Raw genomic sequence first — 15,967 nt, 5'->3', positions numbered from 1 at the left:
ATCTTATTGGCTCTAAGCTGAAAAGCCCTTCACTCAGCCCAACTTCCAAAGTGACCACTGCAGCTGAGGGGATGGTCAACTAGGGTCAGCAACATTGCAGGCAGAACTGTAAATTTCTTGTTAGAGATGCCCCCTGCCTTGACCTGGCCAGCTCTCCTCCCAGGCCAGCCAAGTAATGAAAGTCAACAGAGTGCCTTCCCCTAGGAGGTTCACACCTCCCTTAGGATATACCCCATGTGAAGAGATAGATAGGTCTGGGCCTCTTAACTTACAAGGCCTAAAGCCCACCAGATTATTATCAAGCCCCTTCTATCAGGTTCTATTTGCCTCTCAATCAGAAAAATTACTTGTAGCTTAGACAGCACCTTTCTTAGCTCCTCTAATAATGACTCTGTCCTTTGTTCTAGGCCCTGTCTAGTGCTATTGGGCCTCATTCCTTTGTAATCATAACCTCTACTCTACCACCAATGGCTCTACTCCCAACCTGTGTGTACTGATGGTCCTCTTCCCCACTTAATGCTGTATAATTGTTCAGACCTGGTTAATGCCACTCTTAGGATCATTGGTTGCTATCCTCACTCTGTCTTTTATGACCTTGTCTAAATATGATCAGAGTCGGCAAACTTGGAAGGCTTCCATAGCCTTGGCAACTCATGACGACAGCCTAGGGTGGTTACTGGCACCATAAACTAGAGTGTCAATTTGTTGGGTCAACAACAGGAGCCACTGTGCACTTGTTCCTCATGTGGGATCTCTGTCCTTAATGTGCTGTACATTGTGATTTAATGCTATAACTAGTACTCAAACAGTATGTTTCACTTTGTGTTTCTATGTGGGTGCAAACTGTTGAAATCTTTATACTAAATTGATCTTCTGTATATAAAGAGAATTGAAAATGAATCTTGATGTGAATGGAAGGGGAGAGGGAGCGGGAGAGGGGAGGGTTGTGGGTGGGAGGGAAGTTATGGGAGGGGGAAGCCATTGTAATCCATAAGCTGTACACTGGAAATTTACATTCATTAAATAAAAGTTAAACAAACAAACAAAAAAAAACAGACTTACAGACCAACAGAACAGAATAGAAGCACAAGAAATCAATCCATGCATCTACAGCCACCTTATATATTATAAAGGGGCTAAAATCAATCCATGGAGCAGAGACAATCTCTTCAACAAAAGGCGCTGGGAAAACTGCATCTCCACATGCAGAAGTATGAAATTAGAACCTTACCTTACACCCTGCACAAAAACCCACTCAAAATGGATTAAAGACCTAAATCTATGACCCAATACCTTCGAATTATTAGAGAGCATGGGGGAAACCCTACAAGATATGAGCTTAGACGAAGACTTCTTGGAAAATACCCCAGAAACACAGGCAATCAGAACCAAAATTGACAAATGGGATTACATCAAGCTCAGAAGATTCTGCACTGCAAAAGAAACACTTAGCAAAGGGAAGAGGCTACTGATAGAATGGGAGAAAGTATTCACAAACTGCGAAACCAATAAAGGGTTAACATCCAGAATATATAAAGAGCTCAAGAAATTCAACAACAACAAAACAAACAATCCAGTAAAGAAATAGGCAAAAGAGTTAAACAGGCATTTCTCAAAAGAGAAATTCAAATGGCCAACAAACATTTGCAAAAATTCTCAGGTTCACTAGCCATCAGGGAAATGCAAATCAAAGCCACAGCGAGGTTCCACCTCACTCCAGAAAGAATGGCTCCCATACAGAAATCAACAAACAACAAATGCTGGTGAGGATGTGGGGGGAAAAGGTATCCTTATCCTCTGTTGGTAGGGATGTAAACTGGCCTAACCACTGTGAAAGACAGTATGGAGATTCCTCAGAAACCTGAATATAGTCCTACCATATGATACAGCCATTCAACTCCTAGGAATTTACCCAAACCAAAAGAGATTAGTACATGAAAGAGATATCTGTAACCCCATGTTCATTGCAGCACAATTCACAATAGCTAAGATATGGAATCAAGCCAGATGTTCATCAACTAGTGACTGGATAGAGAAATTATGATATATACACACTATGGAGTACTACTCAGCTGTAAAAAAAAAAAAAAGAAAAAAGAAATCATGTCATTTGCAACAAGATGGTCACAACTGGAAACCATTTACTTAATGAATCAGCTAGTCTCAAAAAGACAAATATATGTTTTCCCGATCTGATGCAACTAATAGAATACCTGAAATCTGAAATGTAATGTATTCGGGGGAATTAGTCATTTGGAGAATGGATGATTGTTTATAGCCCTGTTTCTTCCATTGAGGAACAACCATTTGTTTAGTTTTGTTTTATTTTGTTTTGTTTTCTATCTCTTCATACAATTAGCAGAATTCCTCTACTTAAAGTGGGGCTAACTATAAGATCACTAAGTAAACTGATAACAGATCATCACAAAAATTAAGAATGGCAATCAAAAAGAGAGGGCAGGAAGGGTTGGAAACTGGGTGGGAGGGAGGGGAAGCCCCACTTTGTTCCTACACCTGTATATAAGAAATATATGAGGGGATGGCGCTGTGGTGCAGTGGGTTAAAGCCCTGGCCTGGGGTGCTGGCATACCATGTGGGTGCCAGTTTGAGACCCGGCTGCTCCACTTCCAATCCAGCTCTCTGCTATGGCTTGGGAAAGCAGTAGAAGATGGCCCAAGTCCTTGGGCCCCTGCACTCATGTGGGAGACCCAAAAGAGTCTCCTGGCTCCTTGCTTTGGATCTGCATAGCTCCAGCTGTTGTAGCCTTCTGGGGAGTGAATCAGCAGATGGATGACTTCTCTCTCTGTCTCTGCCTCCCTCTGTAACTCTGTCTTTCAAATAATTCTTATTTAGAAAAAGAAATATATGAAAATTGTATAACAAATAAAAAAATACAAAAGAAATCTATTGAGATTAAATTATGAATTAAAATTATAATGTGAAGAGTTGGAAAACATACTAAGATGTTTTGGTTACAAGAACTCCTATCACTGCTATAGATGGCTACATATTTGGTTCTGAGTTTCAAAGAAAAATAGAAAAATAATATCAGTTATACTATGTTCTTTGTGTTTAATGGAAGAATATGCTAGTTTCTGACTTTCCTCTAATATTTGTCTCTCAGACAAATTTCTAAAGTATAATTGTATAATGGCAATCTTCAGATACACCACACATTGTTTCTGTAGATATAAGTCCCAATAGGCTTCATTATTTCCAGTGAAAGATGAAGTCACAATGATAAAATCTAATGCAATAAAACGTACTTGTTAAGGTGATAAATAATTGTAGTCCACATACTTAAATCAACTTAGGTTAAGCTAGGGTCAGGTTGGAAAATTCTTAATCAATAAAATTTACTCATTATATCAGAGCAGGCATTTAGCCCATTGGTTAAAATGCTTGCATTACACACCAGAATGTGTGGGTTTAATTCTCCGTTCTGGTTCCTGTCTCCAGGTTCCCATCAGTGCAGGCCCTGGGAGCTAGCAGTGATGACTCAAGAAGTTGGTTTTCTGACACCCTCATGTCCCCTGCTCCAGGCTCCGGACCTGGCCCAGCTATTACAGGCATTTGGGTAAACCAGCAGAGGGGAGCTTGGTTTCTCCTCCGTCTCCCTCTTCCTCTCCTTCTCCCTCTTTTCCCTCTCTCCTCCCCTCTCAAATAAATAAATTTGTTTGTGTTTCCTGGTTTTTGTTATTTCACTTCTATTTTTCCCATTATGAAAATGCTTTCTTTTTTGTCTTCTTTTAAAATGTAAGTTATACAAGTTTCATATATTTCATATATACAGATTTAGGGACAAAGTGGGGTTTCCCCTCCCTCCTATCCACATTCCAACCCTCCCTCTCCTCAGAATCTCATTCTTAATTTTTACAGTGATCTATCATCAGTTATCGTTGAATGGAAGAGAGACAGATATAGTCAGGCAGAGATCTCCCACCCATTAGCTCATTCCCCAAATTCCTAAGCAGTCAAGGCTAGGCTGGTCCAAAGTCAGGAGCCAGGAACTCTATCTGGTCTCCCATGTGAGTGGTAGAAAACCAATTACTTGAACCATCACTTGCTGCTGTCCAGGGTGTACATTATTAATAAATTTCCATTACAAGTAAATATATACACATTTTTGAGAAACTATTATTAACATACATATATTAGCATAAGTATATATTATTATAGTAATTTGCACAATTCTGGCTAAATATAATTTCTTTCACCTGGGATTTTTATGAACACTGGAAAGCAAAGTGATATTCTGTCACCTGTGACTGGAATGCACTGGTTAATTAATTAGTTTATTTAGTTAATACTCCACCTTTACATTGTTTAAGTGAATATTAATTTAGTTAGGCACGCTGTGCTTAAAAGACTGTGAAAATGAAGCCTCTGTCATCTTACAGACAGAAGGCAAAAGACCCCACGTTGAGGACTGATGACACATTTCAGACCATGTCCCAGCATCTATTCTAGAGATCTCAATTTATTTGATGGCTTCTGTTAGGTGGTCTTTGAAATTGGTCCAAGTTTCTTTTAAGCCAAAATCACATCTGCGTTTAATGGGCCTAAAGAACAGAAAGAAGATTTTAAGTTGAGCATTTTTCGTAGTTCTTGATCTTTCTTCACTCAGGATTCTTGCCACCCAGGGGCAGAGTGTCCACACTTATTGATAGTAATTGTGTCTGGGCTGCAGCGAAGAGGAGCAAGAGACGCTAAGATTTACTGAAGGCCTCGCAGGACTCCTTTAAAGGAAGAATTATTATCCAATTATAAATGAGTCAAATCAGACATTCAGTTCATAGGGAGTGGAAACATGAGTTAAACCCTGGTCTGTCTGCTAGCAAATCTTATTTCCCACTCTGCTATAGTGCTTACGTCCCACCTGGAGTGCGGCTCAGTCCACGTGACAGACTGAAATAAAACTACAAGTTAGCGTGGGCTGAGTTGAGTCCCCCCCACAAAATAGGTCTGTTGAATCCCTCACTCCCAGTACTTCAAAATGCTATCCTACTGGGAAATAGGGTCATCGTAGAAGTAATTCATTACAACATCATCATACTGGGGTAGGGTAGAGCCCCAAGTGACCAGCATGCACAGGAGAACACCGTGTGAAGATGAAGGCAGAGATCAGGGTGGAGCATTAGCAAGGCTCAAGATGGCCAAGACTGGCAGCAACCTACCAGGAGCTGGCAGAGAGGCACAGGACAAGGGTCTCCCTCACAGCCCCAGAAGGAACCAACACAGAATCAGAAGGAACTTCACCCCAAGCACCTGGCTTCTAGACCCATGAGATCATGAATTTCTGTTTTGTAAGCCACCCTGCCTGTGGTACTTTGTTACAAAGCCCTAGGAAAATACCACATCTGTTAAACAGTTCCCTTCAACCGTATCACAAGCTTTCAGTGAAATGGCAGCTAGGATTCTAAAGTTCGTCAACCTATTTTTTTAAGTACTAGTGAACACATTTATGAACATTATTTTTTCAAAAAGAGGCTGTTGTTGTCAATGATATCAGCTGATTTGGTCTTTCAGGAAGACCTGACCCAGAACTTGCGCAATTGCCCAAAAGGAAGCAGTGACTATAAACACAGTATGAGTGGTGGAGTTTTTGGTGTCAGACATGAGTGGGTTCAAATCCCACCGGTGCTACTTGCCAGGTGTGTCATCTTAAACAAGGAGTGTCCATCCTCTGAGCCTTGGCTCCCTCAATTCTGAATGCTCCGAACTGTCTCCATGCACAGGTCCGGCTAGATCGGAGAAGCTGTACAGAAAGCACCCGGCACAACACCCGGCCCCCGTTTCTAGCACCTGAGTGAACACTGCAGCACTGACCACACAGCCTCACGCCCCTAGCCCTTCCGTGAAAACAGCTCCTCACATTCCACCATAGGATCCATTTCTGTGATGCTCTAGTTATTATCAGCTCATTTCCTAGGAAGTCATTGTACAAGAGTGATCAGCCAGCACAGCATTTGAAATAACTTCCCATTTATTCCAGACTCGGTTACCTGCATCCCTCATTCTCTTAATCTAAGACAGTTTGAATTATAAGAAATGTGTTCCATTAAATCCAGCAGCCAGCCATCTCTCAACTACAGAGAACACAGGAGGCTGAGGAACAAGTGTACTCTGAGAACTGAGAAAGAGCCTTTACAAAGCTAACGCATACCTGCATTCCTTGTGCGGAAGCATGAGCACACATGGGGCTGGGAATTATATGCAAATTAGCAATGCTGTTTACAACATAATATTTGAAAAACACTCAGATGCATGATTTCTCCAGAAATCACATTTTGCCCTATGTTTTAAAATCCTAAGATTTGGGATATTTGCTGTAAGAGATGAACATAAGTGATGTTTCTCCAGTGTGGTCCCTGGACCCACAGCATGGAAACTGCCTGAAGAGTTCATTAGAAATGAAGATTTCAGGCTTCTTGTCAGATCTGAGCAAACTCCGGGGTTACACAGCAATCTGTGTTTTTAAAAGCCCTCCAAGTATTCTGATACACTGAAATCTGAGGCCCACTGTCCCAGGGTTGAGAAGGGGTGAAGATACAAAGATGACTGTAAAAGCACCACAGATTAAGACTACAGACAAAGGAGCTGTAGCTACCATGAAAACCCTGCGTGTCTGGTTAGCTTCAACTCGTGATGAACTGTTATTAGCAATGATGGATGCTCTTCCTAACAATGGGGTGAGCTCCCCAAGAAATAGTTCAATTAAGTTCCACGTGTTTTGGGTGATAAAGGAGAAAAGTGTTCAATTTATTCTACAAGGATTTATTAAAGCTATTAAAATAATGTTAAAGGTTTAGCAAGTCACGGAATTAGTTTGGATTCTCTGCTGTATTCCACCCTCTGAAGCAACGCGTTCCCTGACGACACTGCAAGTCAAGCACGAATGACTGTGCTTGTTCACTTTCATTTTCCCGTGCTTCTGGTATCATTAAAACAAGCACACCTTTAACTGGTGCAGAGTCGCCACCACAAACTCCCGGTAGCCGTCGAAGTAAGCGCATGGGTTCCCCATGAGAAAGAGCTCCTGCAGGTGGATGTTGTGTTTCAGGGTTTTAATGCTGCTCAGCTCACCAATGAAATTCATGGTCAAGTCCAGTTTTGTTAGCACTTCACATCCTGTTGAGAAGAATACAAATAAAACCAGAGTTTTTTTAAAAAAAGGAAAAAGCACAGGGGTAAGACAATGCGCGTGACAGCACATAACGGAAGTTTAACAATGATAATATTTTACATCTGCTAATTAATTGCATTGCTTACCAATTAGTGGTTTGCAGAAATGTCAACTCAAAGACTTAGGCTTGCCTCATGTTTAAGTTTTCATCTCTCCTTCCCCTCAAGGCCTTAAAAGCAGATTTACAGCAAATCAGTCCTCTGATCTCTGATTCAGGGACCACTTCCCCTGCTCGGATGCACAAGGCCAAGGCTGGTTAATGTTTGGATCTGGTCACTTTCTGGCATGAAGAAAGCCAGGCAGAAGCTGCTACTAGTGTCGGTATGATGTTAGAACAAAATTTCTACAAGACAGGCTATCTGGAATCTGTCCTGAGTGTTTTCCCAGGTAATAGAAATATATGTCACCATGGAGGGTGATGGTGGGAAGCTTCCCCAAATGGAAGGTATGTCATAAAATCAATGTTTTCAAAGTCACCTAAGAAAGTCAGGTTGGCTCTGAGACCACCAGTACCTGAACTGAGGTTATTAACACAGGAGAAGAGAAGGAGGCACAGATGCTTATAAGAATAATAAAACAGGGTAAGTCACTGAAGCAGACATTTACAGTAAATCTGATCCATCCATCTTCATTAGAGACAGCCAGACACTACAGAGATAATGAATCAAATTCACACTTGAATTTGCATTAACTCCCCTCATTCACATTCTATGGGAACTTGGTAGTTAGGAGTCTAGACTTTGAAATTAGGCCAGCATGAATTCAAGGCCTCCCTCTACGTCATTCATGCTAACACAACCTTGGGTAAGTTACAATCATCAGCTTCCTCTCCAGCAGAACTCTCCTGATATCAGTAATAGCATTGGCAGGAGTCGTTGAGAAAACAGAAACTGATGCATGCACGGTGCTCAGCATAGTGCCTGCCACCTAGAGTGTGCCAGGAAGCTTCAGCTGTGATTAGAACGGTCCAATAAGCACTCTCTTGATTATCATAAGGCTTCTAGGAAAATGTGTCCATCAGGAAAGAGGGAATTTTAGCTGTCCCAGGAGCAGAGATTTTGCAGTTTCTCACTGTGAACTAAGGAAGGGTTGACCTGGTTTATACACAGTCTTTTTGGGTTTGCTTCAGTATAAGGTTATCTCTCTCTGACTTATTTGATTTTTTTTTTTTTTGGACAGGCAGAGTTAGACAGTGAGAGAGAGAGAGAGACAGAGAGAAAGGTCTTCCTTTGCCATTGGTTCACCCCCCAAATGGCTGCTACAGACGGTGCGCCGATCCGAAGCCAGGAGCCAGGTGCTTCTCCTGGTCTCCCATGCGGGTGCAGGGCCCAAGCACTTGGGCCATCCTCCACTGTACTCCCAGGCCACAGCAGAGAGCTGGACTGGAAGAGGAGCAACCGGGATAGAATCCGGCACCCAAAGTGGGACTAGAACCCGGGGGTACCAGTGCCACTGGTGGAGGATTAGCCTAGTGAGCCATGCACCGGCCCTCTCTCTGACTGACTTATGCTGGTGGAATTGACATGGCAGATTTCTCAGCCATCTCCAGCTGACAATCTACTTCTACTTTGTTCTACATTTGTGTCTTCAAGCTTTGACATACCCCGCCCTTCCATCATGCTTCCAGATTATATACTGCCATTTTGTGGTTGTATAACTTAAAGTAAGCTCTGGTTCCTCATACCTTATATTAACATATCAGTGTGAACTGTATTATTATTTGGGTCACAGTTCTCTAACTGTTTCACCTTTGCTATGGCTTTTCTCACTTCTGAAGGCTATGTGATGGAACCAGCCTCTTTAAAGAGAGTGTTCTCTCCATCTTAGCCTCTCCTGATTCTGCACCTGACGCCACCTTGTCCAGAATTCCATGCTCTGCTTTCCTCTCATCCAGTCATGTCCCACGCCAGTCTCTTCAAATAATTTAACTCTGCCTTAGTGTATATCCTCAATCTATATCCATCCACCCATCCACGAATTACTGAGGGCCTTCTATGTATAAGTTGCTGAACCAGGTCTTTAGGATAGTTATTCTGAAAAATTCACAGCATCCAACGTAGGCTTTTCAAAAGCTGGGAAAGGAGAAAAAGACAGGCGTTATAGGAAAAGAAAATGAGATGTGCAAAGGTATCAAGAAGTGAAGCAGAAATGAGAAAAGGTCAGTCTCCAGGGGACACTATTAGCCATCTATTCCATACACAATGATTCTTCTTTCCCAATCCCCATTGCTGATCAATTGATCAACCTATTGTTCCTGGCTTCCAGTCCCAACGTTCTACAAGATTTGTTCCTCTCAACATGGCCATGGCATTTATATTGGTGAATCCAGTAGACCTTCAATCCATTACACTGTCAGATCAATCTGCTGCATATGACATGATTGACGATTGATTCTCTGTTAAAACTATCAACTGTCTTGGTAACAGTGGTACTGCTTAAGGGAGATCCAAGACAGCAGAATAGGGAGGGAGCTTACTGCTCTAGTCTAAGGGAAGATAGTTTTTAAAAAGGAGAAAGTCTCAGGGAAGAGTTAGGAGAGGAAACTCCATGCAAATTAAAGGGACACTGTGGACCAACATGGAGGGTATAGGTACACATAACTCAGGACCCCAGCAGCCAGGAGCCTCAGCACCAGATGTTCAGGGGTGATATCAGACTGCAGCAGCCCATGCCACTGGTGATAAAGCTGCAGGAAGAGCCTGGCACAAGTCCAGCTTGAAGCCCTGTGGAGGACAGTGTACCTGCCAAACCAGAAGAGAAAAAAAGGGGGGAGGCACATTTCTCTCTCCCAGACCACCTTGCACCCATGTCCTGTAAAGCTGAGAGAAGGCAGACAACATTTTGGTCATATGTAACAGCTGCAACAGCTCGTGTCCACACACCCAGGGGCGCCTGAGTCCTGCTGGGAGAATTGACAGGTGGCAGGGTGCAAATGATGGTAGGAGGCTAGTGTACTGGGACTGTGAAAACACTGTGGTTGTGTGGGAGGGTGCAGGGTGGGGCTGGGTCTTTGGGCAATTACTCTGAGTGGCTCCACACGTTTGGGGCTCCCTGATTCCCTGGTGAGGGTCATTGCTGCAGGATCTAGGCTTACACAGAGGACTGCAGATACTGTGTGGTCTTGTGGCAGCACAGGTGAACACTGTACTCAATGGGGCTAACACCCAGGCACTGGTCTCCTTTGAGGAGGGAAGGTGAGCATGAGACTATGCCAACAGATCAGAACAAACCTCCTCTTTGATAAAAGAAAGAAAGAAAGAAAGAAAGAGAGAGGGGGGGGGAGGGAGGGAGGGAGGGAGGGAGGGAGGGAGAGAGAAAGGAAGGAAGGAAGAGAGAGAGAGAGAGAAAGGAAGGAAGGAAGGAAGAGAAAGAAAGAAAGAAAGAAAGGAAGGAAGGAAGGAAGGAAGGAAGGAAGGAAGAAAGAAAGAAAGAAAGAAAGAAAGAAAGAAAGAAAGAAAGAAAGAAAGAAAGGCGATTTACCATGCCCAACCTGGGGGTCACTTGAATACCTTGAGAAGAATTAGGAATTCTATCTTCTTTAAATGTCTGCTAGAATTCAGCAGTAAAGGTATCTGGTCCTGGGCTTTTCTTTGTTGTTAGGGTTTTCATGAATGATTCAATATTTGGCTTGCTTATAGGTCTGTATAAGTTTTCTATATCTTCATGACTTAATTTTGGTAGATTGTATCTTTCTAGGATTCTATCCATTTCTAATAGACTTCCCAACTTGTTGGCATACAGCTCTTTGTAGTAATTTCTGATTCTTTTTATTTCTGTGGTGTCTATTGTTATATTTCCTTTTTTGTCTCTAATTTTATTGATTTATGTCTTCTCCTTCCTTCTTTTTTTGGTTATTTGGGCCGATGATGTGTCAATTTTGTTTATTTTTTGGATAATCCCCTCACCCTGGAGCACTGAACAGAGTTCACTGGCCACACCTACCACATACCTCTGGGTATTCACTGAAAAAGCAGACATTCCACCAAGCCACAGAGGCATAATCCAAAGATAAAAGCCATCACAGGGAAAATAAAACAAAACAAATCAGAAAATAAACCAACTATCTCCACAAGTGTCGAATAATAAACGTAGAATTCAAGAAAACAAGAGTAATGAAGGCCGGTGCTGTGGCTCAATAGGCTAATCCTCCGCCTGTGGCACCTGCACCCTGGGTTCTAGTCCCGGTCCGGATGCCAGATTCTGTCCCGGTTGCTCCTCTTCCAGTCCAGCTCTCTGCTGTGGCCCAGGAGTGCAGTGGAGGATGGCCCAAGTCCTTGGGCCCTGCACCTGCATGGGAGACCAAGAGAAGCACCTGGCTCCTGGCTTCAGATCGGCGCGGTGCACCAGCCGCAGTGGCCATTGGGGGGTGAACCAACGGAAAAAGGAAGACCTTTCTCTCTGTCTCTGTTTCTCTCTCTCACTGTCCACTCTGTCAAAAAAAAAAAAAAAGGAAGAAAGAAAGAAAAGAAAACAAGAGTAATGAAGACAACATTATGTCCCCAAAAGAACGTAATGCTTCAATACTAGAATATGAAGTTGAAGACATTGAAGAAATGCCAGAAATGGAATTCAAACAACTGACTGTAGGATTGCTTAGAAATAATCATAAGCAAATCCATGAACTAATGAAATCCATACCATGACATGAAAAAAAATTTATCCCATTCATGAAACTGAGATCTTAAAGAGAAATCAAAAAGAAATCTTGGAAATGAAGAATTCAATACAATAAATAGAAAATGCAGTGGAAAGCCTTAACAACAGACCCAGTGAATCAGAACAAAGAATATCCAAGTTAGAAGACAAATCTCTGGAAATCTTACAGTCAGAAGAAGAAGATGAGGAAGAGGAAGGGGAAGGAGGAAGAGGAGGAGGAGGAAGGGGAGAAGGATAAGAAATTAGAAAAACTAAAAAACACTGTTGAAGAGCTATAGGACTATAGGATACTATCAAATGACCCAACACACTGGTCTTAAGAGTACCTGAAGGTGTGGAAAGAGAGAATGGATCAGAAGGCCTTTTTAGTGAAATAATAACAGAAAATGTCCCTAATTTGGATAAAGAAATGGATATCCCAGTACAGGAAGCACATAGAACTCCTAACAGACATGACCAGAAAAGACCTTCACCACGACACACTGTAATCAAACTCTCCACAGTAAAACATAAGAAGAGATTCTAAAATGTGCACGAGAAAAAAGCCAGATTATATTCAGAGGATCTCTAATTACTCACAGCAGAGTCTCATAAGAAACCCCACAGGCTAGGAGAGGATGGTGAGACATATTCCAACTCTTAAGAGAAAAACCTGTCAACCCAGAATACTATACCCTGCAAAGCTCTCATTTATGAATGAAGGTGAAATAAAGACCTTCTATAACAAACAGAAATTGAAAGAATCTGTCTCTACCGTCCTTACCAAAGATGCTTAAGGATGTGCTACATTCGAAAACACAGAAACCTGGTCGTCACTATGAAAGAGGGTGAATGCAGAAAATCACCCAGTAAAAGTACAAAAAAAATCCAAAGTAAACATAGGAATGTTTATGGAATAATAGCAGGGCCAACTCATCACTTATCAATAGTCACCTTGAATGTAAAGAGCATCAGTTCTACAGTTAAAAGCTACAGACCGGTTGAAAGGATTCTTTTTTTTAAGGATTTATTTATTTATTTGGAAGTCAGAGTTACACACAGAGAGAAGGAGACACACACACACACACACGGGGTGGGGGGTGGTGGTCTTCCATCCGCTGGTTCACTGCAACAGCCAGAGCTGTGCCAATCCAAAAGCAGAAGCCAGAGCTTCTCTGGGTCTCCCACATGGGTGCAGGGGCCCAAGGACTTGGGCAACCCTCCATTGCTTTCCCAGGCCATAGCAGAGAGCTGGATTGGAAGTGGAGCAATCGAACTCGAACCAGCACCCATATGGGATACTGCACTGCAGGTGGCAGCTTTACCTGCTATGCCACAGTGCTGGCCCTGGTTGAATGGATTCAAAAACAAAACCCATCTACTTGCTGCCTACAATAAACACATCTCACCAACAAAGATGCATGCAGACTGAAAGTGAAAGTATGGAAAAAGAATTCTATGCTAACAGAAACCAAAAAAGAGCTGGTATAGCCACCCTAATATCAGACAAAATAGACTTTAACAGAAAAACTGTTTAAAAAAAAGACAAAGAAGGGCATTATAGAATGATTAGGATTAATTCAACAGGAAAATCTGACAATTAGACATATATATGCACCTAATTATAGAGAACCTGACTATTTAAAAGCAATGTTAAAAGATGTAAAGGGAGACATAGACTCAAATACAATAGTAATGGGAGATTTCAATATCCCACTTTCAACAAAGGACAGATCAATCAGAAAGATAATCAACAAGGAATCAAAGTTAATCAACACTATAGAGCAAATGGACATAACAAATATTGATAAAACCTTTCCCCCTACAGTTGCACAATATACATTCTTTTCATAAATACATGGAACTTTCTCTAGGATTGATCACATGCTAGGCCATAAAACAAGTCTCAGCTAATTCAAAAAAATCAAAATCATACCATGCATCTTCTTGAACCACAATGGAATGAAGCTGGAAATCAACAACACAGGAATTTCTAGAACATACGCAAACACATGGAGACTGAACAACATGTTCCTGAATGAACAGTGGGTCATTGAAGAAATCAAAAGAGAAATCAAAAAACTTCTGGAAACAAATGAAGATGACAATACAACATATCAAATCCCATGGGATACAGCAAAAGTAGTGTAAAGAGAAAACTTTATAGCAATTGAGGCATACATCAAGAAATTGGAAAGGCACCAAATAAATGAGCTATCAGTGCATCTTAAAGATCTAGAAAAACAATAGCAAACCAAACCCAAAACTTGTAGGAGAAAGTAAATAATTAAAATTAGGGAAGAAATCAACAAAGTAGAAACAAAAAAATACAAAAGCTCTACAAAAAGAGATGGTGTTTTGAAAAAATAAACAACATTCACACATCATTGGCCCAAAAACCAAAAAGAAATCAAATAAATCAAAGGGATTCAAAGTGGTAAAGATGAAGTCAAACTATACCTATTTGCAGATAATATGATTCTACTTATAGGGGACCCAAAAGACTCCACTAAGAAATTACTGGAACTCATAGAAGAGTTTGGTAAAGTATCAGGATATAAAATCAACACACAAGAAACAACAGCCTTTGTATACAAAGACAATGGCCTGGCTGAGCAAAAACTTCTAATATCAATCCCATTCACAACAGCTACAAAAAAAAAAATCGAATACCTTGGAATAAATTTAACCACAGATGTCAAAGGTCTCTATCGCAAGAATTGAAAAACATTAAAGAAATAAATAGAAAAAGACACAAAAAATAGAAAATATTTCCATGTTCATGGATTGGAAGAATCAATATCATCAAAATGTCCATTCTTCCAAAAGAAATTTACAGATTCAGTGCAATACCAACCAAAATACCAAAGACATTCTTCTCAGATCTAGAAAAAATGCTGAAATTCATTTGGAAACCCAGGAGACTTTGAATAGCTAAAGCAATCTTATACAACAAAAACAAAGCTGGAGGCATCACAATAACAAATTTCAAGATATATTAAAAGGCAATTATAATCAAAACAGCCTGGTACTATTACAAAAACAGATGGATACAACAACCGAACAGAATAAAAATGCCAGAAATCAATCCAACCGTCTATAACTTATATTTGACCAAGGAGCTAAAACCATTCCCTGGAGCAAGGACAGTCTCTTCAACAAATGGTGCTGGGAAAACTGGATTTCCATATGCAGAAATATGAAGCAGGACCCCAACCTTAGACCTTGCACAAAAACCCATTCAAAATGGATTAAAGACCTAAATTTACAACATGATACCATCAAATTAGTAAAGAGCATTGGGGAAACCGCGCAAGACATTGTCACAGGCAAAGAGTTCCTGCAAAAGACCCTAAAGTCCCAATCAAAGACAAAATCAACAAATGGGATTACATCAAATTGAGAAGCTTCTGTACTGCAAAAGAAACAGGAGAATGAAGACACAACTGACAGACTGGGAGAAATTATTTACAAACCATGCAACTGATAAAGGATTAATAACCAGAATATATAAAGAGATCAAGAAACTCCACAACAGCAAAACAAACAACCCAGTTAAGAAATGGGCAAAGGATTTAAACACGTACTTTTCACAAGAGGAAATCCAAATAGCCAATAAACATATGAAAAACTGCTCAGGTCACTAGCTATCAGAGAAATACAAAACAAAACCACAATGAGGTTTCACCTCGCCCCAGTAAGAATGGCTTTCATACAGAAATCAACAAACAACAAATGCTGGCAAGGATCTGAAGAAAAAGTTACCCTAATCCACCACTGGTGGGAATGCAAACTGGTAAAACTACTATGAAAGACAGTTTGGAGATACCTCAGAAATCTGAATATAGCCCTACCATATGACCCAGCCATCCCACTCCTGGGAATTTACCTGAGGTAACTGAAAAGAGCTATCTGCACCTCCATGTTTATTGTAGCTCAATTCATAATAGCTAAGAAATGGAATCAACTTGTCTGTCAACTGAAGACTGGATAAAGAAACTATGGGATATATACTCGATGGAATACTACACAGCAGTAAAAAAATGAAATCCAGTCATTTGCTACAAAATGGATGAATCTGGAAAACATCATTCTTAGTGAAATAAGCCAGTCCCAAAGAAACAAACACCATGTTTTCCTTGATCT

General features: G+C 41.0%; 1 protein-coding gene across 1 annotated transcript in view; it reads right to left on the bottom strand.

Moving 5' to 3' along the window:
* The window catches only part of DNAAF11 (dynein axonemal assembly factor 11), a 113,461-nt gene that overhangs the window by 65,885 nt on the left and 31,609 nt on the right, over nt 1-15,967 (bottom strand). Inside the window, exon 4 of the mRNA XM_062189450.1 lies at nt 6,959-7,131. Within this exon, the coding sequence (XP_062045434.1) occupies nt 6,959-7,131 (173 nt within the window). The remainder of the gene's footprint in view (nt 1-6,958; nt 7,132-15,967) is intronic.

This window comes from Lepus europaeus, chromosome 4, assembly GCF_033115175.1.
Source record: "Lepus europaeus isolate LE1 chromosome 4, mLepTim1.pri, whole genome shotgun sequence".
Lineage (NCBI taxonomy): Eukaryota > Metazoa > Chordata > Mammalia > Lagomorpha > Leporidae > Lepus > Lepus europaeus.
Note: the sequence above shows the minus strand (reverse complement) of the source record. Positions and strands in the feature narration are given on the sequence as shown.